Here is a 26,389-nt window from a genome sequence, read left to right on the forward strand (position 1 = left end):
AACAGCATTAAGCAGCAGCAGAGCGTTGAAGGAGGAGATGAAGGTGAGCCTGACAAGTCTGTGTTGGGCAGTGGTCACAGACTGGTTTCTCCCAGCTGCACAACTCACAGATTTTTAGATTAGGAGGTTTTCAGCACCCTGACAAGGACAAAAAGATAGATGGTATTAAGAAAAGTGTAGAATTAAGGCAGGAAAGAGCAAAACATTCATGTGTACCAGCATCAATACTGCCCCCCAAAAGGATTTTCTGTGTAAACAAGACAGTTTTGAGCTCTGTGTGAGTGAGCTTGAAGGCTTTCACAGGCCATGGTTCTCCTGCCACCAGACAGGGTGTCATAGATGAAAAATTTGGTCCTTTTTGTCAGTACAAATAATCTTTCTTGATATTTTCTTTGAGCTTCAGTGTAAGTTTTAAAATCTCTTTGCAACTAGTTTTGCTTGGAAAACTGTTATTTTCCTTGTAAAGTATTTTTTAACACTTCCCTGAGCTAAGACTGTGCAGAGTCCAAAGTGTCTGGCACAGCATAGTGAAATATCATTGTGATAAGAGAAACTTGGGAGTCCTGACTGCAGTCAGCTAAGCAGAAATTTGGCTCTGTCAGGAAATGCTGCTCCTTTTTGTGACTGTGCTGTAAAGTCCAGGCAGCTGTTGGCTCTGGTGAGCGTTTTCCATGGTGCCTGGGTGGCCAGCTCTGCTGACTTGGCGACAGTGAGTGTTGGGTCATTGCCACCCGGGTTTATTTTTTTTTTCCTTTCTCCTTTTTTTTCATTGTATCCTGCTTCTTCCAGGGTGTGCCTGAGTAATGACTCAGAGGGAAAAAATAGTGCTCTTGAGCTGTAAGCAGGAATGTGGCTTGTTCACATAAAATAAAGGTTGATGCTTCCTCAGTTTAAAAAAAAAAATGGCAGTGATAACTGGAAGTTCCTCTTAGAAGATGAGGGTTTGTTTTAATTCAAGCTGCTTTTGCACTCTTGCACATCCATCTCCAGTTTCACCCATGTCAGTTAGGTGTCGTCGTTTAACCCCAGCTAGCAACCAAGTACCCCATCCAAAACAGCCCCACACCAACCACTGTGGAGAAAGGTGGAACTAGTACAGTATGAGATGAAATTTGAGTAGGATAACAATTTGGGGTTTAGTAAGTAGTTGTTTCAAATATTGCTCTTTACCATTGTCAAATAAGCACACCATTCTCCTTATAACTTCCTTCAGCAGGCTGGTCTCTGAATCGCATGTACAATTTACTGGGTTATGTGAATGATTTAAGCTTGTTGAAACTTTTCAAAAAGCCCTTCTTTGTGATGAAGTTTTGCTGTTTCCTCAGTTGGAAGAATGATCCTGCATAAACTATGAGGTGGTCTGCAGCATTTGATGCCTGCAGTTAATCAGGGCCTGGAGGTCTGGGTGAAACAGAACTGCTGTGCTGCATGGAAACATTTTAAACTAAGCATTTTAAACTGGAAGTCATTGGAATTAAATCTAATGGTGTTCTCTGGGTCAGTGGTGAGAGAGCTGTCAGTTGCAATACAGTAATGTTTGGGTTTTGGTGTCTGTATTTTTCTGTTTATTTCGGATATGTTGCCCAGAAAACTCCTTGCTCCTAGGACAGCCACCTGAAAAGCAGATACAGGCAAAACTGGCAGAAGAATCATGAGAGGGAAATACAGCTTTCTGCAGTATATGTCATCACAGATATATTTTTTTGTGTTTCATCTTGGTTTTCTTACAAGGCTTTGTCTTCCATAGCACTTTCAGCTAATTGGAGATGCTGCGCAAACTGGAATGTCCACTTAGTTTTCATAAAAGCCAGTGGGAAAAGAAATTATATTTGGTCTCCCTTGCAGAAAGGCTTGCTTCTGGGAAGTCAGAATTTAGAAATGTCAGGGGCAAAATATAAATACATGCAAAGTGGAAATAGTCTTTCCTCTTTCACATAACTGCATAACAGCTGTAAATAGCCTGTGCACAGTTGTGTGTGGCTGTTTTCAGGGTTCTGCACAGCTCCCTAGTACTTCAGGGTGGCCTAGGAGGGTCCAGCCCCACCCAGTTCTTAACAAACACCAGTTCATGTTTCTTCTGAGTTCATCTCCATCTGGTCCTGTGCAGGTTCATTAGCAGGGCTCCTTATTTAGGGTTAAAAGATGACTCCAAACATCTTGTAAAAACTTAGTGCTGTTTCTAAAATTAGAGCTTTTTTGTTCTAGGATAAACCCACTTACAGCAAATGTTCTGTGAAGCGGTGTATTGTGCATGTGTATGTGACTACCTGCATAAAATACCAGAGTGAAAACAGGTGGAACTGACACTTGCCACAGCATATTTTCTTTTTTTTTTTTTTTTTCATTGGAAGTGAATGTATCCTATTATTGATATCATCTGGGGTTAATTTCAATGAAAAAAAAACAAGCCACAGAACTGTTGTGGACTGCAGTTAAAGTGAGTTTAGCAGAGTAAATATACACTAGAAAGGGGAAAAAAAAGAAAACCAACCACAAACTCTAGCACTGAATCCAGAAAGTAGTCCATCTTAAATGAAACTATGGAACATAATTAAACCTTTGCTTCTGACTTAGCCTCCTGCTGATTATTTCATCCTTTAAGTAGTAAGGACCTGATACAGGAGGGTAAGTAGCAGTTGAAAATTTGACATTTTATAAAAAAAATTGGAAAATAGGCTAATTATGTTATCCAAGTATATTTTGACTCATTTTCCAGTATGATATTTTCTCTACCTCAGAACCCACACATTGTCCAGATAAGGCGTGTTACTTTAACTAGGTTCATACAGCTTTAAGGACATAGTTCTGTGAACATCATAGTTCAGGTGAACTCATTCTTCTTGCCCAGTGTTGTAAGCCTACAAACTGAATTAATCTGGAAATAATATGGATGGAACAGCCCTGAGATGGGTTTCAAGAGACAGAAACATTTCATCTTTCCAAAACCCACCTTGTCTTCCTGCAGGACAACAGTCTCCAGCAGAAAGGTGTCACTCCGTCCTGACTTAGACTTTGGACTTCTAGGGAAATGGAAAGATGTCCCCAGTTAGAATAGCAGGCAATGCCTTAAAAATCCTAGCAAATCAGCAAGTATTTGAAAGCTGTATCAGTCTGTGGATGCAATACTTGGGCAATCCCATTTCCATTACTTTGGGGCTTCCTGAGTTTGGTTTTCACTTACTTTGTGTGACCTTGAGTAAAAGCTTTCTGTGGGAATGCTTCCTGAACAAGTCTATGCTAACTAGGAAATAACAGAGGTGAGAGGGGGGGTCTGTAAGGGCTGAGATAGTGCAACTTTGCTGATTCATGTTTGTTGGCTGAGTGGTGGTGACTGACAGCATCACCAAAGCCAAGCCTGGAGTCATAAAACCATCATGATGGTGCTGTATGTGGTGGCTTGTCCTGAAGCCCATAGTTATGTATGTGGGACAACTAATCATAGGTGGACATAGAGGGGCAAAAAGGGGTGTGAAATCAGGGGTATTGCTTAGTGGGGCAGTGATATTAATTGTGCTGCTGCTCTGGTGGAAGGGTGTTGAGAGGCAATCTGGAGAGCACTGCGATAGCTTGGTGGTATTTTTGTGGAACTCCTCCAAACCTGAGAGGATGGGTGGGTGGAGATGCTAAGATCTGAAGATCCACACCTGGAAGATCATCAGCTTTGATGGGGGGCACGATTAACTCCCTGGCTTTTTGCATGTGTCACAAGGCACACGCTGCTGAGCACACCAGAAACAGTAAGCAGCAACCTCAAGGGGTGTTCTTGGAAAGAATTTGTGGTTAAGGGGTTTTTTGGCTGAGATGTTTTTGGTTTGCTCACTTTAAGTGTTTAGCCAGCCTTTGACCTTATATTTACATTAACCAAACTATGCTGCTTGTTTTGAAAACTGGAGCAGGTAGGTCAGCTGCTGTCCACAAGGGTTTTCCCCAGAGCAGGAACCCCAGCTTCATTGGAGGCCATAGTTTGGCTGCGGAGCCAAGCTGAGCTGAAGTCCTGCACCACTGTCTTCCCTGTGGCTCTCCCAGTGCATGTGTAGAGCTGGCATGTTTTAAATATTTAACAAATATTCTCAAGCTACTCCTGAAAATAACTTGCTCTGTGTTATCAAGTATCAGTGGGATTTCGTCTTCAGTCACTCACTGTTTTTTAAGAAGTTTTCCTGCACCATGTCTTAATTTGTCCTGGATGAGATTATTTGTGAAACTAATACTGATTCCTCTTAGGCAATCTAGTGTGTGCCTGAGGAGGATGGAGCTGAATTCTGCATGTATCACACACCACCAGCTCCTGGTCAGTTGTAAACTGCTTGCATAAGGAGCACAGGACAGACCTTGTGCAAGTTCAAATGAATTCCTCAGTGCCTCTGGAACCTACAGCCTTTGATTGGGCCCTAAGCATGGCTGTGTGACACTCAGAAAAATTCATTTGCCATAGCTGATGACAGTGGTGGGTTTATACATTTCTCTCCTGTTTTTCAGTTGAAATGGTCAGTATTTGGCATTGTGCTGTTGTTTCTTGGTTAAGGATGTTCCACCCCTACCCAAAGTTGAACAAAAGTTAGAAAAAAATTACCCAGTTATATACATGAATAATAGGGATTTGTGTCATTGAAAAAGAGAAGCAGAGATGGCAGGGCTCATGATGTATTAAATGCAAACACAAGAAGAATCAGGTGTTCAGTGCAAATATCCTCTAAAATCATAAACAAATGCTTTGTGTTATTTCTAAGTAATAACATCAGGTTGAAGAATAGTTTAGTTCATAGCTGATGTTGAAAAATACAGCATGGAATGACTGAGTCAGGCAGGCTGATGCTTGGGAATGGGATAATTTGTTTTGTGTGGTTTTGGGTTTCAGAAGGAGGCCTGCCTGCTGCCAGTAGGATGTGATTTTTTTTTATTTTTTTTTTAATTTGATTTTGCACATAGGGTTCTGGGAAGTCAGAAGGGTGTTTTGATGTAGTATTGCTAGGATGTGATAAGCAAGTAGAAAGATGGGATGCAGTTCATTATTCATATGTTAGGAATTTTAGTGTAACTTGCCTTTTTGAGGCTGTTTGAGCATCCTTAATAAAACCCACATGTGACAGTACGACCAAATTTCTTGCAGCTTGGTTATTATTTGCCATTAGATCAGATGCCCATAGAACAGGAATCAACGTGTTCCTTGTTTGGGCTGGCAGGGAAGAAATGGGATGGTAAAAAGGGTTCAGGGTATTTACTAGTGGCATACCTGTTGCACGGTCATAATAATACCTGTTGTTCCTGTTGCTGAGGAAGGATATTGTGCCCCTAAACTCAAAATTTGTGAAGAGGGAGATAAGAAAGTTCATTTTCAGGCAGTTCTACAGAAGAGAAATGAACTGAAGGGTGATGGGTTGTGAATGATGTCAGGCTCTTGATGCTTTGTCTGTAGAGCTGCAGAAATCTCTGCAGCTTAGCCCTGTGGCATTTCTTGTTGGTTTTGTTCTTCTTGTGAGTTCCCTTCGTAATAAACAAAACATCCTTTTGGCTTTGCTTGTAGATTGCCCTGCATTTCAGGGACTCTCACCTCTTGCTCACTGTTCAGCAGCTGTTTCCATGCAGCTTAGTCTTTCTGCTCTGCATACTGCAAAGTAGTGTCTTCTTGCCTTCAGTGTGGCCGTTTCCTTCTTGAGTTCTTATTCCTCAGATGCTCTATGAAGGAATACAGAAGTACTCTTGACCTGGGTGCAGGCAAATATTTCCTCACTTCCTAAACAGCCTTGCAGTTTGGCTGGGCTCTCAAAAACTCAGGTTGAGGAGGAGCTTCACACTTAGGACATCTGCATCCTGTGTCATGTTGGTTGTGTGCCATGTTGTCTGTAGGCTGTGCTAGAGAAGACCAGGCATTAGGTCTTTGATGCTTAAAAGTGTTTGTTTTTGCCTAGGAAGAGTGCCCAAACTCTTCTTGCTGTGGCACTGAGACTATCACGGGAATAAGATTTCATGGTATTTTCTGACTACTTTTTGAGGGTGTGTCTGCTTGGACCCATGACTGGTGAAGGGAACTCCGGCTGCTGGAGCTCCCTGTGGCACCTGGAACATGTCATCTGGGAGAGTGAGTGATTTGGGATTCAAGCATTGCATTAGGGTGTTGTGAGATAGCTGCTTATTTTGAGTTAGCTCATGGAATTGCACAAATAGCTAAGTAATTGGGTGGGGGTAGAGAAAATGAAAGTTCTAAGAACTTTAGATAAGAATGCTTCTTGCAGACCTCAGTCTCTGGCTTTTACTTCACTTCTTTAAGCAGAATTTTGTGGTACCACCTGGAGGGACATTCACATGACAATTTAGGGGCCAGTTCTCACACCAACAGGAGGGAAAATGGCTGTTTTGGAAGTAAAGCATGAAGTTTGCAGACTAAAAATCATCCTTGACGTAAAATTCTGGTGTTTGTCAATATTACCAGCAGAGGGGTTTTAGGCTGCAGTTAAATAAGGACTGCTGATATGTTATGAATGTGTGCAAATGTGTAAACTAGATTTCGGAGCATGTATCTAGTGTTTGGAACTTTGACTATCCTGTGTTTGCTTCAGAAAATGCAAAAGACTTTTTTGTGAGAAGTAATAAGGTTTATAGAGCAAAAGGATGAAAGGAAAAATCTTACTAGTAAGAAAGACCAAATTGACATCAGTCTTTTTTTTTGTGGGATGGTGTCAAGGATACTTACAGTGTGTTTTAACTTAAAATCTTATAGGTTTGGTTGATAAATTTATATGTACAAAATAACCAGCTTGTGTTATTCAAGCCTTTTTTTTTGGTGGCAAAACCAACTAGTTCTTTTTAGAATGTGGAAACTAACATTTTACTGGCATGCTTAGGTTTTTTTCCTACTAGTTTGGTGTATTTTTTTGTGTTATTTTTCTGCAGTAGAATTGTATGTATGTCTTTTGCAGATTGAAAAATCTGGATGTTTTAAAAACAGATTTCTTCCCCTCTCATGTTAATTGAACCAGTCCTTATCTTATTTGAGCTTCCAGTAGTTTTAATTTCTACTATTTGTTTTTGTTTTCCAGGTCAGATGTACAATTGCTTGTAAGTATCGTTCTGTTGCTTGCCGTTTTTTGGGGTTTTTTTGTTTTGTTTTGTTTTTTTAATATATAACTCTTTTTATCTTAGTTGTTTCTAAGAAAGATCAAGCAGTATCAGTGAAGTATTAAAAAAACAAAAATCTTCCTGGGAATAATTTTTAGAAATAGCAGTTAAAAATATGTACTTGGTTATTTTAGTGACTGTAATACCTAGAATGCATTTAAGTATCTTTAAAAAGATAAATCTGTACTTAAATCTCTCTGCTTTTCAGTTTGTAGAGAGCTCTGGTAAAATCAAGTGCAGTTGTAATGTGCTTAGAAAGATGGGAAAGTACACTTAAAGGCAATAAAAACCAAACTTACCCAAAAAGAGAAGACACACAAAGTGGTGCCTTCAAAGAATTTGTGAAGTGAATCTAGAACTGCTGTACTGGCCAAGATAATTCATTTTCATGTGGTAGAAATTTCTGAAAGTGTATGCAAATAAGTTATACCTTAATACTGAATGTCAGACTTAAATTAATTAGCCTTTAAATTTTAGGGTCTGAATCATCTTTTTCTATGTTTTGGCCTGTAAAATTGGTGTAGTATTTCTGGCTCTAGATATAGAGCCATTTCTCTTCCTTACTATTGGGAACATATTGTGGGAATATGAGAGGGGAAGAGGGGAATGTACTGAAGGGGAGAGACAAAATTGCTATGCCAGGTCAAACAAAACTTCTGCTAATACATGAAGAAAACACACACACAGAGTATGGCTGCAGGTTTTTTTAACTGCTTTGAAACAAAACCTAAAAACAGAGGTCATAATAGCTTTAATCTAAACCATGTGTAGAGTCAGTGGATGGCTGAAATAATGTGGCAATCACTTGAATCTACTTCGTATAATCTCACCGAAGTTAACTAACAGGTGAAATCAGGAAAAGTGGTAAAACTGGGAACTGTGCAGTGAGGTTCCCATAGAACTGGGAAAACAGAAATGTCTGTGGGTCTGTGCATGACATCTGTAAACTGACTGTACTTCTGCAAATAGGAAGTCCAGAAGTTTTGTAAGAGCAGTGTTTTGTGTTCTTCTTTCAGGCACTGAGGATTGCAGCTCAGAAAATGTAACTGCAGAACCAGCAACCAGTAGTAATGATCATTTATCAGTAAACTCTGCAAGTAGGAACAGAATCTCTGCAGGTGGAAGAGTGATCAGGGCTGCATTACTATCTGATGAGACAAGAGGTAATCAAAACACTATAGCACATTCATAGTTGGGAATGTGACTGGAATGCGAATCTTGGGGGTGTTTTGCATTTCTATTTTGTGATAACATTTGAACTCTAGTTCAGAGGGCAAGCATTGTAGGGGCATGGATCCAACTGCTTTCCTGCAGTAGAGAATGAGGCCAAGAGATACATTTGCACACCTGAGTGGGAGTGCAGTTTCATACTGTGGTTGCTGCGTGGCCGTGGAATAATTTTATCCATGTGAGACTTGGGCTTTCCTCCCTGTTTATTATGGCTTTTTAGGTTACAGGTTAATACTTGAACTCGCTGTGACATTTGACAGATTTGTGCATTTGGAATGCATAAGTGATGGGGTACAGCTGAAGTCCTCTGCCTAGTACAAAACCTTTTGTGTCACATATGTATAGGAGAGGTGTGTGAATCTTGCAGCTAGAAAGGCTCCTCTATTTAGGACATCCAGTTTAGGAAGAAAATGTCAGTGTAGTGTGTGTCCCAGTCTTCCTCAGCACACTGCATGAAGCTCACAGCTGAGGCAGCACGGAAATCACTGCTGCACCTAGACAGCTTTACTGCTTGAGGCAAAGTGAAGCTTGACAAGTTGGAGTAGATGGCAGAGCTTGCAAGTGTGCCTTGCAGTAGAGAAAGGTGGCTTGATTGTTTTCCCAGGCTGATTTGTATTTTACAGAGACAGGGTATGGCAGGGAGGAGACTGCTGTACATGTTTGTCATCAAATATTCTCATAGGTTAAAAATGTTTTCTATTTTCATAGGATCCAGCCTGATTTATAATGTCACAGCAGAATCCATTGGTGTGACTTCTGTCACCTTAAAATGGGAGGTGATTGACAGCGCTTCTGCCTCCTACACATACAGGATAGAGGTTTTGAATGGTACAGATGGTCCACTTGTGAAGAACCTGACATTCCATGAAACCAAAACAGAAATTACTGAGTTAATCCCTGGGACACTGTACAACTTCACAGTATTTGCTGTAGCAGCTGATAATCAGACAGAAGGAGAAGGAGTGTCCATAGAGCTGTATACAAGTAAGTCACAGTTTTTTGCATCCCTGTTCCTGGTGGTCTGTGCTTTGCTGTGCTGCACAGGGCTCTACCCACCTGCCTGAGCTTGTAATTTCATAGGAGCCTTACCTGGGCCAGATGCTAAGAATAAGTGGTTCATGTAGAGAAGAAACACGACCTTGATTTATTTTTTTACTTACTCAACACCAAACTCCCTCTAACCCCCCACCATGAAACAAAAGATCCTCCACAACAAGAAGTAAACCAAAAACCAACCAATCAACCAAACTGAAATGGCCTGCATTTCCAACCATACCCATCCCTTTCCTGTCCACCTGTCTGGATTCCCTGGAAGCTCTGCTTCAGTGGTGACCAAAGCCTCTATTCTGGAGTGTCAAAGGGAGGTGAATGCCACTCAGAATGGCTTGCCTTCAGTTCTGTCTTAGCTGCCCACTGGTGCAACAGCCTCCAGGCGTGCCTGGTGATGCTGTTGGGGTGCTCCTGCAGTCTGCACCATGAGTGGTGTGAGGGAAGTGAAGCCCTGGTGTGGCTGCGTTTCTTGTTTGCATGTCTGTGAGCAGCTGTTCTTGCAGGTTAATGAGTTGTTGCTTTACCTTTCACAGGGCCCAGCCCAGTTCAGAATCTCAAGGCAGAATCCATTGGTGTGACTTCTGTCACCTTAAAATGGGAGGTGATTGACAGCGCTTCTGCCTCCTACACGTACAGGATAGAGGTTGTAAATGGTACAGATGGTCCACTTGTGAAGAACCTGACATTCCATGAAACCAAAGCAGAAATTACTGAGTTAATCCCTGGGACACTGTACAACTTGACAGTATTTGCTGTAGCAGTTGATAATGAGACAGAAGGAGAAGGAGTGTCCATGGAGCTGTATACAAGTAAGTCACAGTTTGTTGCAGCCCTGTTCCTGATGGACAGCTCAGAGCTCTTCCTAAGTGCCTAAGGGCTAAAATGTAATGTTGCTGTGTGTATGGATCTGATGTCATATTCCTGGAGCTTAATCTGGAATGACAGTTAAGCAGTGGGGTCTTTAGGTGTGGAAGAAATGCATCCTTGCTTTTAAAATTAAAAACTAGGCAAATGTAATCCACCTTCCTTCCTCTCCATCTTTGTCCTCATATCTCGTCGTGTGGGAGATAATTTTTTGTCACAAATAGTGACACAGCTAGGAGGGATTCCCTCCTAGAGTTGCTGTTCGTGACTAGAATAGGACTCATGGCAAGTGGTAGGTGGCTGGCTTGGCTATGATGATCATTAAATGACTGAGTTTCAAATTTACAGTGTAGTGAATAAAAACAGACAGCAGTGTTACTACCCTGGACTCCAGGAGAGCAAAGTTCAAGCTATTCAGGGCACTACTCTAGCAGCCTGTCCTCAGAATCTGCTTTTGGGGGCTTAGGAATCCATAAGTGCTGTTCAGTTTTTAAGAACTGCCTTTTAGAAGCAAAGGAACAGGCAATTTCACTATGTCAGAAGTCGAGCAATTGGGGCAGAAAACCAGCTTTGATGAACAGGGGTGATGAACTCCTTGTGGAGCTCAAGAGGAGGAAGAAATTGTTTGAGCTCTGGAAGTGAGGTTAGGCTTCTCAGGAGGGTTTCAGAGCTGTGGTTTTTCCATGCAGGGGGAAGACACCAAGGGCCAGAGCTCAGTTGCAGTTGAAACTGGCCAGTGCTGTTTCAGATAACAGGAAAGGCTTTTTGAAGTACATGAGTAGCAAGAGGAGGTCTAAAGAAAGCATTGGACTGATCCTTGTTGGTCACTTCATCTCTGTCATTCAGTAGGGATGAAGAAAATGCAGAGGTGTTGTTGTTGTATTTTGCCTCAGTTTTTGGTGATGCTGACAGACCTTGTTCTGCCTGATCCCCATGAGTGCTGGGACAGTGACTTTCCCCTTGTGGACACTGAAACTGAGGGACCACCTTTATCAGCTGAATGTTCACAAGTCTGTGGAGCCTGTTGGGATTCATCCCTGGGTACAGAAGGATCTCACTGGTGTTCCAGCAGGACCCCTCTGCATCAGCTGCCAAAGGCCTTGGGAGCCTGGGGAGGTCTCTGCCAGCCACTGTTATTCCTATTTACCAGGAGGGTGGGAGGAAAGACCCAGGAACCTGCAGGCCTATGAGACCAACCTCGGTTCCTGGAAAAATGATGGAGAAGGTTGTACTGAGTCCTGTTGAAAGGTGTTTAAAGAGCAGTGCAGTCATCAGGTGCCATCAACATGAGTCACAAAAGGAAAGTCCCAATTTATTAATTAGATCTTTCTGTGGTAAGGCCACCCACCTGGTGGGGAAGGGAAGGTGGTGAATGTGGTTTTTCTGCATTTTACTGAGATTATTTGGTACTGTCCCTCACAGTATCCTCCTGGACAAGTTGTCCAGCTGTGGGATGAGGGGGTTCATGGTGTACTGGGTGAGGAACTGGCTGCAGGGCAGGGCTCCCAGGGTTCCAGTGAGTGGGGTTGTGTCTGGCTGGTAAGCAGTCACCAGTGCTGTCTTCAAGGCTCAATCCTAGGGCTGCTCAATATATTTATCAAAGGTATGGGTGCAGGAGTTGAATGCCTACTGGGTGCAGTTCTGGGCCCCAGAATTGAAGAAGGATGTGTAGATTCTTGAATGCCTGTAGAGGAGGGAAAGAAATCTGGTAAAAGGGCTGCAAGACCTGCCCTGGAAGGAGCAGCTGAGGGCTTTGACATTATCTAGATTGGAGAAAAAGAGGCTGAGGGGTGACCTCATTGTTCTTTTCAGCTTCCTCAGGAGGGAAAATGCAGAGGCAGGGGCTGATCTCTATTTTCTGGTGTGCAGGGATATGAGCAGGAGTTGTTCAGAGCTGCATCAGAGAAGGTTTGGACTTGACATTAGGAAGCATTTCTTTACTGACAGTGGGTTCAAACACTGGAATAGTGTCCTGGAGAGGTGGTCAGTGCCCCAACCCCTTCTGTGTTTCAGATATCCTGACAATACTCTCAGTGATAAGCTTAAACTTCTGGTGAGATAGTCAGGTAGTTGAATGAGGGTAGTTGTAGATCCTTTCTACGTAAATTTCCATTTCACTCTATCAACTTCTCTGCCCACCTCCAGATTCTCAAGGGAAGCCTTAGGAGTTCAATCACTGTGATGGCCTGAGCTTAAGTTTTGGGATGTCAAAGGGATGTGAATGCCCCTCAGAATGATTTGTCTTCAGTTCTCATTTAGCTGCTCAATGAAGCCCTGGTGTGGCTGTGTTTCTTGTTTGCATGTCTGTGAGCAGCTGTTCTTGCAGGTTAATGAGTTGTTGCTTTGCCTTTCACAGAGCCCAGCCCAGTTCAGAATCTCAAGGCAGAATCCATTGGTGTGACTTCTGTCACCTTAAAATGGGAGGTGAATGACAGCGCTTCTGCCTCCTACACATACAGAATAGAGGTTTTGAATGGTACAGATGGTCCACTTGTGAAGAACCTGCCATTCCATGAAACCAAAGCAGAAATTACTGAGTTAATCCCTGGGACACTGTACAACTTTACAGTATTTGCTGCAGCAGCTGATAATGATACAGAAGGAGAAGGAGTTTCCATAGAGCTGTATACAAGTAAGGAAATGGTTCCTACAATTGCAAGTAACCATGCTGTTTGTACCAAACTGATCTACATTTTTTTTCCTTGGGTTTTCACATTTGTCCTATTTCTAGTTCTGACGTTTTTTTGATTCAGTTTTGTGTGTGCTTGAGTGCAGCAGTCTTTGCACAAGGACTGAAATTGTGTCTGTGCTTGCATGTGCTACCTGTAAATCAGTTATTTTCTCTGCGTATCTGCTCAAGACTATGTAGAGATCCAGCTGCTACCAAAGCATGACTTTTCTTAGACACTTGGGGTCTGAATAGGCCCCTCACAACCTCTGGGAGGGGGTTATCACAGCTTGTACCAAAAGCTGTGGTATGCGGGGATGTGGTGTTGTGGTCACAGTCATTTTGTTCTTAAAGACTGTTTGGAGCTCTTTGCAGAGTGTGGTGCCTGAGGTTCCTGAGGGCTGTGACTGACTCCCTTCCGAGGGTTGCATTATCAAGTGTGGTGCCAATGTTGTTGGATTTGTTCCAGGGCACCTTTATTCCCAGACCAGATAGATGGGATAGGAGGAGACACTACTTTTGTGTCTAGCTCAGAAATGCAAAGAGAACAGGCAGTGTCTCTACAAAGCAGTTTAGAGGAGTGTGTCCTGGAGCTGAGTTGATAAGCTTGTCTAAGCTGCCGGAGGTGAGTTTTATCTGTCTGGAATTGGTGCTGAGTTGGACTTGAAGACACAGCCCCCTAAGGTGTGTCAGCTGTTGGACCTGCTCAAGCAGCCCTTTTTTCTCCTGATATTGAAGAGAGTTTAGGCTGAAGGTCTCAAATTGGGACACATGGGCACAGTTTGGGTTAACAGACCAAGATCAGCTTGGACTGTTTCCTTCCCTGATTTCCATCTGTTTCTCTGTCTAGAAAACCACTGTGGAAACAAGTAATTGTTGCATATGAAATGGAATACAATACCCCCCAGAGCTCCTATGAGCTTTCCAGAGATGCCTTAGTGTGAATGCCTGAAACACAGAAGTGATGCTGGGCTCCAAGTGATGCTCATTCTGCATGGAATAGGGAAATGTAGCTGTGGCTCTTCTTTGTTTCTGCTTTTGACAGGTTGTTGCTTTACCTTTCACAGGGCCCAGCCCAGTTCAGAATCTCAAGGCAGAATCCATTGGTGTGACTTCTGTCACCTTAAAATGGGAGGTGATTGACAGCGCTTCTGCCTCCTACACGTACAGGATAGAGGTTTTGAATGGTACAGATGGTCCACTTGTGAAGAACCTGACATTCCATGAAACCAAAACAGAAATTACTGAGTTAATCCCTGGGACACTGTACAACTTGACAGTATTTGCTGTAGCAGGTGGTGTTAATGGGACAGAAGGAGAAGGAGTGTCCATAGAGCTGTATACAAGTAAGTCACAGTTTTTTGCATCCCTATTCCTGGTGGTCTGTGCTTTGCTGTAGAGCATGAGGCTGTGCTCATCTGCCCAAGAGTTGTAATTTGAGACTGTTGCAGGCAGAGGTGATGATGCCTTCCTGGAACTGGTGATGGCCACTCTCCAAGCATCAAATGTTAGTGCAGAATCCAAATAGTCTTGGTAAAAAGCTGTTCGCAAAGCTTGCTGCAAGGTTGTCCATGAAGAGAAGAGACTTTTCCCTGAGCAAATTACCTCTTGCAAATTTGGGAAAAGGTCATTTGCATTTGTTTCCTAGAGAATGGGGGCCTGAGATTCTCACTGTAAGAGGCTTCCACAAAAAGCATATTGTGCTGAGTGAGCTTGTGTGATTTGGGGGCCTGTAGCTGCCATCGCGGTGCAGCCAGGAGAGAGACCCAGGCAGTTGCTAGATCAGGAGAACTCCTTTGTCCATCCAGAACCTTGCCATGCTGAGTATTAAGTCATGACATGTGGTGTTGGAGGGACCGTTTTTGAGCTGGCTTGAAAGGCAGTAGCCCAGCCTGATCATTGCACAGAGTGCATTTGAAGGCAAATAGATGGCCGTTCTTGTCACTTCTGTTTTCCTGAAATGTGCCTGTATGTAGGATCATAGCTGACCAGTCAGTGCCCAAAAGTCTCCCCTGTGCTGTCTGTCTGTAATGGCTAATTTCCCTCTTTTAAAGATGCAGAAAGAATAGCAGGCTGGAGAAGGTGTGTCCTGGAGATCTGGAGAGGTTTCACTTCTATGGGAGTGAAGTGCAGGGCATGAGGATTGGACAAGTGTCTGGCTCATCACCACTGATATTCTTATAGTGATATTTCATCTTGTTTATATTTTCCTATACAGAGTTGCATCACCAGTGTCTTTCCCCTCCCCTCTTCTCTCTTTCCTGCCTACTCTTTTTTGGCTTGCCAGGTGAAACCCTCCAAGTGGTGGCACCGGGATGGCCTTTGCCCCTGTTGCCTTTACCTATGAAAGGAAAATGAGTCATTCTTGAGATGGCTCATTTTTAATTTTGTGTTACCCAGCTGTTAATGCAAAAGCCTCCAGGAGTGCCTGGTGATGCTGTTGGGGTGTTCTTGCAGTCTGCACCATGAGTGGTGTGAGGGAAGTGTAGCCCTGGTGTGGCTGTGTTTCTTGTTTGCATGTCTGTGAGCAGCTGTTCTTGCAGGTTAATGAGTTGTTGCTTTGCCTTTCACAGAGCCCAGCCCAGTTCAGAATCTCAAGGCAGAATCCATTGGTGTGACTTCTGTCACCTTAAAATGGGAGGTGAATGACAGTGCTTCTTCCTCCTACACATACAGAATAGAGGTTTTAAATTGCACAAACTATACATCTGTGAAGAACCTGACATTCCATGAAACCAAAGCAGAAATTACTGCGTTAATCCCTGGGACACTGTACAACTTGACAGTATTTGCTGCAGCAGCTGATAATGATACAGAAGGAGAAGGAGTTTCCATAGAGCTGTATACAAGTAAGGAAATGGTTCCTACAATTGCAAGTAACCATGCTGTTTGTACCAAACTGATCTACATTTTTTTTTCCTTGGGTTTTCACATTTGTCCTATTTCTAGTTCTGACGTTGCTTTTTTGATTCAGTTTTGTGTGTACTTGAGTGCAGCAGTCTTTGCAAAAGGACTGAAATTGTGTCTGTGCTTGCATGTGCTACCTGTAAATCAGTTATTTTCTCTGCGTATCTGCTCAAGACTATGTAGAGATCCAGCTGCTACCAAAGCATGACTTTTCTTAGACACTTGGGGTCTGAATAGGCCCCTCACAACCTCTGGGAGGGGGTTATCACAGCTTGTACCAAAAGCTGTGGTATGCGGGGATGTGGTGTTGTGGTCACAGTCATTTTGTTCTTAAAGACTGTTTGGAGCTCTTTGCAGAGTGTGGTGCCTGAGGTTCCTGAGGGCTGTGACTGACTCCCTTCCGAGGGTTGCATTATCAAGTGTGGTGCCAATGTTGTTGGATTTGTTCCAGGGCACCTTTATTCCCAGACCAGATAGATGGGATAGGAGGAGACACTACTTTTGTGTCTAGCTCAGAAATGCAAAGAGAACAGGCAGTGTCTCTACAAAGCAGTTTAGAGGAGTGTGTCCTGGAGCTGAGTTGATAAGCTTGTCTAAGCTGCCGGAGGTGAGTTTTATCTGTCTGGAATTGGTGCTGAGTTGGACTTGAAGACACAGCCCCCTAAGGTGTGTCAGCTGTTGGACCTGCTCAAGCAGCCCTTTTTTCTCCTGATATTGAAGAGAGTTTAGGCTGAAGGTCTCAAATTGGGACACATGGGCACAGTTTGGGTTAACAGACCAAGATCAGCTTGGACTGTTTCCTTCCCTGATTTCCATCTGTTTCTCTGTCTAGAAAACCACTGTGGAAACAAGTAATTGTTGCATATGAAATGGAATACAATACCCCCCAGAGCTCCTATGAGCTTTCCAGAGATGCCTTAGTGTGAATGCCTGAAACACAGAAGTGATGCTGGGCTCCAAGTGATGCTCATTCTGCATGGAATAGGGAAATGTAGCTGTGGCTCTTCTTTGTTTCTGCTTTTGACAGGTTGTTGCTTTACCTTTCACAGGGCCCAGCCCAGTTCAGAATCTCAAGGCAGAATCCATTGGTGTGACTTCTGTCACCTTAAAATGGGAGGTGATTGACAGCGCTTCTGCCTCCTACACGTACAGGATAGAGGTTTTGAATGGTACAGATGGTCCACTTGTGAAGAACCTGACATTCCATGAAACCAAAACAGAAATTACTGAGTTAATCCCTGGGACACTGTACAACTTGACAGTATTTGCTGTAGCAGGTGGTGTTAATGGGACAGAAGGAGAAGGAGTGTCCATAGAGCTGTATACAAGTAAGTCACAGTTTTTTGCATCCCTATTCCTGGTGGTCTGTGCTTTGCTGTGCTGCACAAGGCTCTGCCCGTGGCCTGAGATGTAATAGTGTTGCAGGCAGAGGTGCTGTGCTTTGCCTGCCTCCAGTCTGAGACGTTTGTGTGAAAGACATGTAGCATTTTTTGAAACACTAGAGTAAAACAAACCCCTTAAAAACAATGATGGTTGAAGTTGATTACCAGGGCCTGGGATTCAATGAACTCTTCCCAAGAACATCGTCTCTAGCGATCTAGGGATTTTTGTGAGTGCATCTGTTACCTTCACTTCTTGGAGGATCAGGCCCTCAGAACATTCTTTTTAAGGGCTCATGTATAGAGATCCTGTGATTTGGGGCCCTGTGGCTGGAGCAGAATGAGCTTTAGATGACATGGGCTCAGGACTGCATTCATGGCACAAATTAGGCAGACTGCTCTTTTGCCACCACTTCTGTTCCGCTTTTAGTGATATTTGAAGTTCCTTACATTTTCCTGTGCACATATACACCACAATGGCCTTTATCCAGTCTCCCTGCAACCTCGTGTCTCTCCTCACCATGTCTCTGAATTTCTGAGCAAAATCCTGGGAGCTCTGGCATTGTAATGATGTGTTGTGCTTTAGTGTGCCAGAGGGAGGTGAATGCCACTCAAGGTAACATTCCATCAGTGCTGTTTTAGGTGCCCATTGGTTCAAGCTTCCAGGAGTGCCTGGTGATGCTGTTGGGGTGCTCCTGCACTCTGCACTATGAGCGGTGTGAGGGAAGTGAAGCCCTGGTGTGGCTGTGTTTCTTGTTTGCATGTCTGTGAGCAGCTGTTCTTGCAGGTTAATGAGTTGTTGCTTTGCCTTTCACAGAGCCCAGCCCAGTTCAGAATCTCAAGGCAGAATCCATTGGTGTGACTTCTGTCACCTTAAAATGGGAGGTGAATGACAGCGCTTCTGCCTCCTACACGTACAGGATAGAGGTTTTAAATTGCACAAACTATACATCTGTGAAGAACCTGACATTCCATGAGACCAAAACAGAAATTACTGAGTTAATCCCTGGGACACTGTGCAATTTCACAGTATTTGCTGTAGCAGCTGATAATGAGACAGAAGGAGAAGGAGTGTCCATAGAGCTGTATACAAGTAAGTCACACTTTTTTGCATCCCTGTTCCTGGTGGTCTGTGCTTCGCTGTGCAGGACAGGGCTCTGCCCACCTGCCCAGGGTTTGAAATACTATATTATGTTAGGCAGAAGTGCTGCACACAGCCTACCTGGAATCAGAAATGGTAATTTGTGGAAGGGGGTTCTGTGCAGGGGATTTTGTTGCCCTCTGTTTCCTCTGGGTGAGGCCCTCTGGTTCTTATTTGGATGGCCTCCCACAGAGTGTGCATGGTGCCTGGGGAACTTCCCCCTTTGGAGGGCCCATGGATGCAGCTGGGCTTGGGCAGCACTGGGTGGTGTGGCTGTCAGCCCTCCTGCTTCGCTCAGCCCATCAGCGAACAGGTGAAGGCTGAGTTTCTTCTGCATTCCTCATGTTAGGCTTTGTATGTTCCTCCTTGTTGTGCTGCCTGTACCTTTTCTTTGTTTTGTCCCATTTTAACTGAGGTGAACTCTGGCCCAGAGCTCCTGAGTGGGTTTTCCAAAGGGTCTCTGGGATGAACTTGAAGAATTGAGTCTGACTAAAACATGGAAGCATGGTTGTGCCTCTGCTTTTTTTTGTCTGTCACAAAATATTCCTGAGTGTTTCTGGAATCTCTTCGTGACTTTCACAGAGCCCAGTTTTTTTGTTTTTTTTTTCCATATTGGGATAAAGTATCCTGGTTTCTGATATTTCCCATGGAGCACTGATGATACTTCATGCAACTGTTTCTACAGTATAGAGATCAAAAGTCATGACTCCTCTAGAAACCAGGCATCCCTTGTCACCAGGTGTCAGAAGTGGTGTTCCAGGGTTTGCCTGTAATCTCCTGTAACTTCACCGTGTTTGTAGGAATAACTGACAGTGTTACTGAAGAAAAATATTTATAAAATGCAGTAGGAGTAAGTCTCAGTCACTACATCTGTTTTTACTAAATTTGTTTCTTTTAGATCTGGTTATAAGGTCATAAGTTTTTATATCATGTCCTAGAAGACTCTCAGCCAAACTGACTTGTTATGGTTGCTGCTTTTAAGGATAGTTACTGCTGTGCTCTTAATCGACAGGGATTAAATTAATTCTCTGTATTTGTTGGCCACTAAGAGTTTTACATAATTATAGAGGGGTTTAGTGGCAGTCTATATACTACTCTAGAAATGTTCATGGAGTAATATGTTAAAGGGTTGAACAGTATTTTGAAAAGGTTACTGATCTTGATAGACACTCAGCTGAAATTTTCCTGTAACCCTGTCTGTAGAGGAGGTAAAGAGCACAGAATAGGTCTTTGTACTGTGTTAAATAGTTGTCTTCCTCGTGGGGTAACAAGTCCTTGTGTAGTCAGTAGGTGCCATGTAGGTGTCTTTTAAAAGGGGAAGGGAATACTGAAGTTTTCCAAGCATAATATACAAATAGACAGCTTTTTCTGTTCAGGGCAAGGCTTGATTTCTTACTCCTCCTTTTCTGTTTTTCTTTTTTTTTTTGGCAGTACCTGCTGCAGTGAATTCATTTCAGTGTGAACCAGTGGCCAAGCAGCCTTTCCTAATGCTGAAGTGGAAGTGTCCTTTTGGTAACAACTCTGGCTTCAGAATTGTAATATCTAATACAAGTACTCCAGAATGGGCTCCACGCTGCACGCTAGAAGGCTTTGAGCAAACCTTCCCAACAGCACATTTACATTTTTTTAGCACCTATAATGTTACTATCATAACTCTTTCAAATGACAATGAAAGCTCTCCAGTGGACAAGTTGTGCCACACCAGCATTACTGGTAAGCATTAAGATCTGAGTATGAAAGGCACTTGGAGGACAAAAATATTAACTTAATGATTGCAGAATACCAGACTTGGTATGCACTACATAATCAACCTGCAGATTATGAATAAAACACTATGTTAATTCATAGTTAATGTGATGCACAATAAATATGGATTATGTGAACAGTGTTGGTATCACAGCCTTTTCTTGTTTGGAAAACTTTTATCAGTGTTTAATGTACTAAAAGTTTTTTTGTTGATAGACCCACCTCGTCCAACCGAAGTTCCTTCAGTCAAGGCCGTCAGTCACAGCTCCCTGTCTGTTGAATTCTCTGATTTTGATTCACTGAATGGTCCATTAGAAGCCTATGCCATAATGATTACAACAGAAGATCAAAGTAAGATGCTTATAATGTTATCGTGTAGCTGAAACCATTTACCAGGCAGCATTAGGTTTTACACTCTAAATAGGTGTTAACCAGAAAAAGCAGACTCAGAATTTCCAATGACTTTTCAGAAATTGTGACGCAAATACCTTGCTTTCTTGAAGTCTGGTCACTCCTTGTTTTCAGGAGGTGCCTGTTTTCACTCAGTCTTTTTTTGCCTGACTTACCTTTGTCCATGAATCTCATATGTATTGCCCTTGTGCTATTGTCACCTTGATTTGTCAGTGATTCCCTTCACCAAGATTGTGTAGTATCCTTTCCCCACAGGATAGTTTTCAGAGCAACTAGTAGAAGCAGCTTTGTAATATGGAATGTCTTTTCCCCTTCATTTTTCAGCTGAAAGATGCCTGCAGTAAGGTCTTAAAAGGAAAAGAGCTTTTTTCCTGATTTTACTCAAAATACTTTGAGAGATGGGATGTGGGTGGAAGGCTTAAATATCATTGACAGTATTAATGGAAGTTAAATGCCATGGAAAACTAGAGGGTAGCCTATCAGACTGGTCTATTTAAAGCATTAGGACTGAGAAATGTCTCAGGTTAATGCCTAGTGATAAATCATTAAATTAAGGAACTTACTTTTGCAGCATAGGTTCTGCTTGAGCAACTGTTCATTTTTGCAAGTACACTGGAGGAATAAGGCACCTGATGGAGACAGTTTCTGTTAAGTGGAAGTTGACATTCATGCTTATCCTTTGTTACAACACTGAAAATTAATTTTGCAGAATTTTGATTATAGCTCTTCCTTCAGTGGTTTTCCAAAAAATGCATGTTTGTGTGCATGCACATATATATATATATATATATGTTGCGTCACATCAGTACAGAAAATTCCTATTTTTCACATGCCTACTCAGCTGCCCCAGAATTGCTGATTTGAATGCCAGTCTCTTGCATGCAGCTCTGCTTGTAATTTCAGGCAGTCCTGGTTTGTCACAAGATGACTTGGTGCATTCTTCTATGTGGTTTGGATTGGAAGGTATTCAAGGAGGACTTGTTGGATGTGACTGAGAGAAATAAGGGAGGAAGGTTGCTCACATTTGTAATATAGAGTGAGTGCTTTGATGGGAGCAGAAGACAGCCTTACCCCTGAGCATCTCTTCAGCTTTATTGTTGAAGTAGCACAAATATTCTTGAGGTGTGTTTCTCTGTTTTAAGCCAGTCGTGGTTACCTTTAGGATAGACAGAGGGGACTTCATTCTGTTGTGTAAGCAATGGTGTCTGAGGTTGTTTGAAATGTCTTTGGGTGGTATTCAAGGCATCTACGAGGAGCTGCTGGTGTAACCAGGGATGTAACCTGTTGGAATGGAAAGTAGGGACAAGACAGAGCATGGCATACTCAGGTACTATTGAACACCCATTTCTAGGCAGCTGAGTTAATTGCAACCTCATCTGCTTTTAATGAGACCAAGTTAGTGCTTTAGAACAGTTGTCTTGCACCCTGTTGCTGCAGAGAGCTTTGCTGCTGGTGGTATATCACCCCCTGTCTACACAACTCTAGGAAACATACCAGAGCTTTTCAGGCTTTCAGAACCTCCTGCAAGGCTTCTCCTTTTTAAAGGTGCTTTCAGTATTATACCCACTTTTAGAAGGACCTGTTAGCTTTGTAAAGGCTACAAGTCAGTAGAGAATAAACGTATGTCTAATGAGTGAGATTTTGTCCTCCCTCAGCACTAGGAAGATTTGTCAGTCGGCTTGCTCTTGAGTTGTTGGGACAACTGGCAAGTTGAGTTTAGTGCCTCTTAAGGTACATGTGCCTCAACTGTGTAATTGCCTCAAGATTTTAGGGTTCATCTGCTATAAGAACAGACTCTGTCAAATGGTGCTGTTCTGCAAATACTGTCCTGTTGATCACTGCTCAATGTGGTAGCCTGGTCTTCTGAAGGGGAAACTGTTCTGACCGTTGTTTTGTCTAGTGCTTGTGTATGTCAAGGAAAGGCAGAAATTACCACTTTCATCTCTTACAGTTTAGGTGTGAGACTTCTTGTAGGATAGAACAAGGAACAAGGTCAGGCAAGTTTAGTGTCACCCTAAATGAGGCCTGATGCTATTTGGGTAGCACAGATACTGATGGATTTTTTTCTACACCATTTGCATTTTGTTCTCTACATACAAGAATTGATAGGACACATACGGATATAGCTGACTTGGCTGGTGAAGTCTGTTCACAAGGATGCCTGCTTCCAACACTCATGTACCTTTATTCAGAAGCTCCACTATACATGATAGAAGTAAAACCAATAGCAAGTTAAAACAAATAACACTGGGGAGAGGTGGTGCACTGGATTGCACTGCAGTAGAAGACGTTTCTGAGATTATCTGTCACTCTCAGCCTTTAATTTCAGGCAGTACTTGTGGAGGAATAACAGCTGTGGTTAATGTGACCAACTCAACCATTGTGTGTTTTGCAATTGATGCAAAACCAGGGAATTGATTATATCCACGTTCTTGTTTTTTTTCCCTGAAGGTTCTGAGTCTTTGAAGTCCAAATTGAACAATACATACAAAGATTTCAAGAAGAAGACAACAACTGCCTATGTTACATATGTCATAAAAAGAGAGCAGGCGGAATCACATTCTTCCCATTCTCAGAATGGTAAAAACATCATTAGTGTAGGCAAGGGAAACACAATGCATGGCTATGAAAATGGACCATTGATCCCTCTTCATTCATACAGGTATTTATTTCAAACCACTCTATTATTAAGTTTTCTGTTGTTGAAATCTAGGAGATAAACTAATGGAAAAATTACAAGTCTTGATAAAGGCTGTTAAAACCCTGTAATGTACCTGGTTTTGTTTTTTTCTTATTCCTTCCTTTTCAACAGGGCATGTGTCGCAGGTTTCACTAATATAACCTTCATGGCTGACATGATTGTGGGGGAAGATAGTTATGTATCATTTTCACCGTGTTCTGAACCGGTTTTACTACCCCAGGATCCAGGTATAGTTAATGTCAAATAACTATAGGACTGGCGGCTTGGCACATACACAGCATGGGGAGATTCCTTAATTATGGCAAGTTTCATAATGCCAAAACACCTGCTGGTTTCTCTGTATGAACTATTCCTAGCTTTGCAGTGGCACTGTTCTGTAAATTCATACTTTGCTAGGTCTGTGGGTGATCTCTTTTTTTCCATGCAAGTTTCCACTGCAGGAGTAGCCAAAAGCCGTGCTACTCGTGGCATGCTGGAAGGGATTGGAGGACACAGTGAGACTTTGGTATAGCCACAAGTGGCAAACAGCAACTGATGGTCTCACAGTTCTGTTAAACTAGAAGCAGGTATATTGGAATACGGGTACTGTATATAACAAATGTTATATTAATTTAATAGTTTCTGGTTCTTAACCTTGATGTGGTTTCAGTACTGGTACTACCAAAGGACAGTAAAGACAAGGTTTTTTTAGAAGAGTGGAGCATGCTTGGTTAGTCACTTGCAAGGTTCTGCTGTAGCATGTTGATGATGAATTTCAGTTAGAAATTACTAAAGAGGAAAATTAGTAATACTTCTCCTCTTTTATCAGGTGTTGTTGCTGGAGTGGTTATTGGATGCCTCTTGGCTATCATTGCTGTAGTCACTGTAGGGGGGTTCATATTCTGGAGAAGGAGAAGGTAATGTGTGTTTGTTGTTCTATTGGTTGTGTTGAGGAGAACAGTGTTTCACTTCAGTATCTTTCTGTAAAAGGGCTCTCTCTGTCGTGATACATGTCTGTCAAGACATTTTAAAATATGTTATATTAAAATGTTGTTTGTATGTTACAGATTAGAGCTGAAGTATCAAACCTCTTGTTTAATAATTTCATTTAAGCCCATAGATACAAACTAATGAGTTGACAAGAGCTAAACAAAATAAATTTTAATTCATAGAACAGAATTATACAATCATAGAATGGCTTGTGTTGGAAGGGACCTTCAAGATCATCCAGTTCCAACCCCCTGCCATGGGCAGGGACACCTTCCACTAGATCAGGTTGCTCATTGCCCCATCCAGCCTGGCCCTGAACACTGCCAGGGATGTGGCATCCACAGCTTCCCTGGGAAACCTGTGCCAGTGCCTCAACATTCATGAATAGTGATGAAGTCATTCAGTCACAAGTGAGCAAACATCTCAAATTATCGTGCTAAAAGTAATTGGGTGCAATTGTACCTTAGGTGGTTTGATTTTAAATTACCCATCAGTCATTCTTTTTAATTCCTTGATGGCCTGTCACATGGAACTGCTATTCTGGAATTTCCAGAAGCTGACGAGTTTGAGCTGGTCTCTCAGTTTCCAATCTTTTTCAAATAATCTGGGATGTAAGAGCACCCAAAGGCTTTTTCCTGCTTCTGACCATGCAGTATGTCCTTTCTGTGCAGTTAGCTGTAGGGCCCTTAGTCCAGTTTTCTTAGCTGCTTTAATTAACTATTGTTATTTTTACAGTTGTGTCCATTAGCTGTGTACAACCATAGGAAGAGCTTCCTTTAAAGATACCAACATTTTTTTTTCATTCAGCTACCATTGAATGACTGAGACATTGTTGTTGAACACTTCCACTAGGGATTCTGGAATTAGTAGCAGTTCTCCTGAGGTATCAGCTAGTGGTGCAGATCCCTCAGGTGTACATCTTCCACCAAAATATGTGCTTTGTGTCCAGACTTTATACGCTGGTTCCAACATAAAGAAGCAATCCCATTGCACTGCATCACCAAAAGAAGGATGAAATTTTATTTTTTTTTCTTTTTTTATAATTCCAGATGTGAAGTCCAGGGAGTTTGTGGGTTTTTTCACAGAAAAAGATGCTTTCAAAGAAATTGTTCTCAATAGGCACAGGAAATAGATAAGAAATCTCATCAATTCCATTGAATTCTACTGTGAATCTATTGTGTTGTTTTCTTTCACGTTATAGGAAAGATAAAAGAAATACTGACGTGTCTTTTTCTCCAATTAAGTAAGTTCGTATCTTTTCTCATGGTATTTTCTGAGCTCAAGCAATATTTGCAAAAATTACTCAGAACTCAGATACTTGTTTTCTCAGATACAAGTTTTATAAAACTTCTGCAGTTTTATAGAGAATTTTGAAGTATTAATTCCTTATGGAACTGAAAGATGCCACCATGCAGACTGAAAATAATGTTGATTTGGATTCCTAGACTCACCACAGGGATTGGTGTTCACTTCCTGCATCACTGTTAGACACACAAATGCTCCACATGGTTTTGAGAAACAGGACATTTGAATGAAACATAGACTTCATGCACATTGAGGGAACAATCCAAATTATTGATAAAATACAAAAAGGCAAAGTATGTTCTGTGACCTGATTTTTTTCTTGCTTTTCAATGACTACTTTGTCCTGAGCCATTCATCCAGATAATGTTGTGATTGTAAAAGCTGGCCATGGAGGGGGTAACCACAGTGTATTGAAAATCACAGACCCTGCAATTGAATCGTGTTATTGGTTCTGGCACCAGTTTTTGTGCTGGTGGAAATCCATGGCCAGAACATCTCATGGAATCCCACCTCTCTAGACTTCAGTGGTTGGGATTTAAAATACACCAAGGCATGGGGTCAATCCAGTGGGAATAAGCAGCTGACTGACACCTTGTGTGATGTTCCTCTCCTGAAGGATGCACTGCTCTCTCCTTGATTTAACAGAGCAGTTAAATGCTATGCTTGATATCCTGTCCCCTGTAAAAGCACCATTTTGTGGCTGCCACTAACATTCATGCTTTCAGTCTTAGATTCACATAATGAAAAATGCAACTGCATGTGTCTAATCAGCCTTTTTTTCTTCCCCTCACCCTCTCCTGAAGAATCAAGAAGTAAGTAAAGCATACTTTCTAACACATTAACTGAATTAATTAATGGCTTATTTACCTAACACCAGTTACTGACACATGGCTTTTCTCATT

At 42.3% G+C, this 26,389-nt stretch overlaps 1 protein-coding gene across 1 annotated transcript in view; it reads left to right on the plus strand.

Annotated features, from left to right (window-relative positions):
- PTPRJ (protein tyrosine phosphatase receptor type J) overlaps positions 1-26,389 on the plus strand; it is a 72,785-nt gene that overhangs the window by 37,854 nt on the left and 8,542 nt on the right. Inside the window, exons 2-17 of the mRNA XM_062495352.1 lie at positions 7,038-7,056; positions 8,133-8,279; positions 9,055-9,330; positions 9,930-10,205; positions 12,617-12,892; positions 13,996-14,274; positions 15,502-15,777; positions 16,885-17,163; positions 18,032-18,307; positions 19,787-20,068; positions 20,318-20,452; positions 22,964-23,174; positions 23,325-23,440; positions 24,022-24,109; positions 25,384-25,425; positions 26,291-26,299. Coding sequence (XP_062351336.1) covers positions 7,038-7,056; positions 8,133-8,279; positions 9,055-9,330; positions 9,930-10,205; positions 12,617-12,892; positions 13,996-14,274; positions 15,502-15,777; positions 16,885-17,163; positions 18,032-18,307; positions 19,787-20,068; positions 20,318-20,452; positions 22,964-23,174; positions 23,325-23,440; positions 24,022-24,109; positions 25,384-25,425; positions 26,291-26,299 — 2,987 coding nt within the window. The remainder of the gene's footprint in view (positions 1-7,037; positions 7,057-8,132; positions 8,280-9,054; positions 9,331-9,929; positions 10,206-12,616; positions 12,893-13,995; positions 14,275-15,501; positions 15,778-16,884; positions 17,164-18,031; positions 18,308-19,786; positions 20,069-20,317; positions 20,453-22,963; positions 23,175-23,324; positions 23,441-24,021; positions 24,110-25,383; positions 25,426-26,290; positions 26,300-26,389) is intronic.

The sequence above is a fragment of the Cinclus cinclus genome, chromosome 6 (assembly GCF_963662255.1).
Source record: "Cinclus cinclus chromosome 6, bCinCin1.1, whole genome shotgun sequence".
Lineage (NCBI taxonomy): Eukaryota > Metazoa > Chordata > Aves > Passeriformes > Cinclidae > Cinclus > Cinclus cinclus.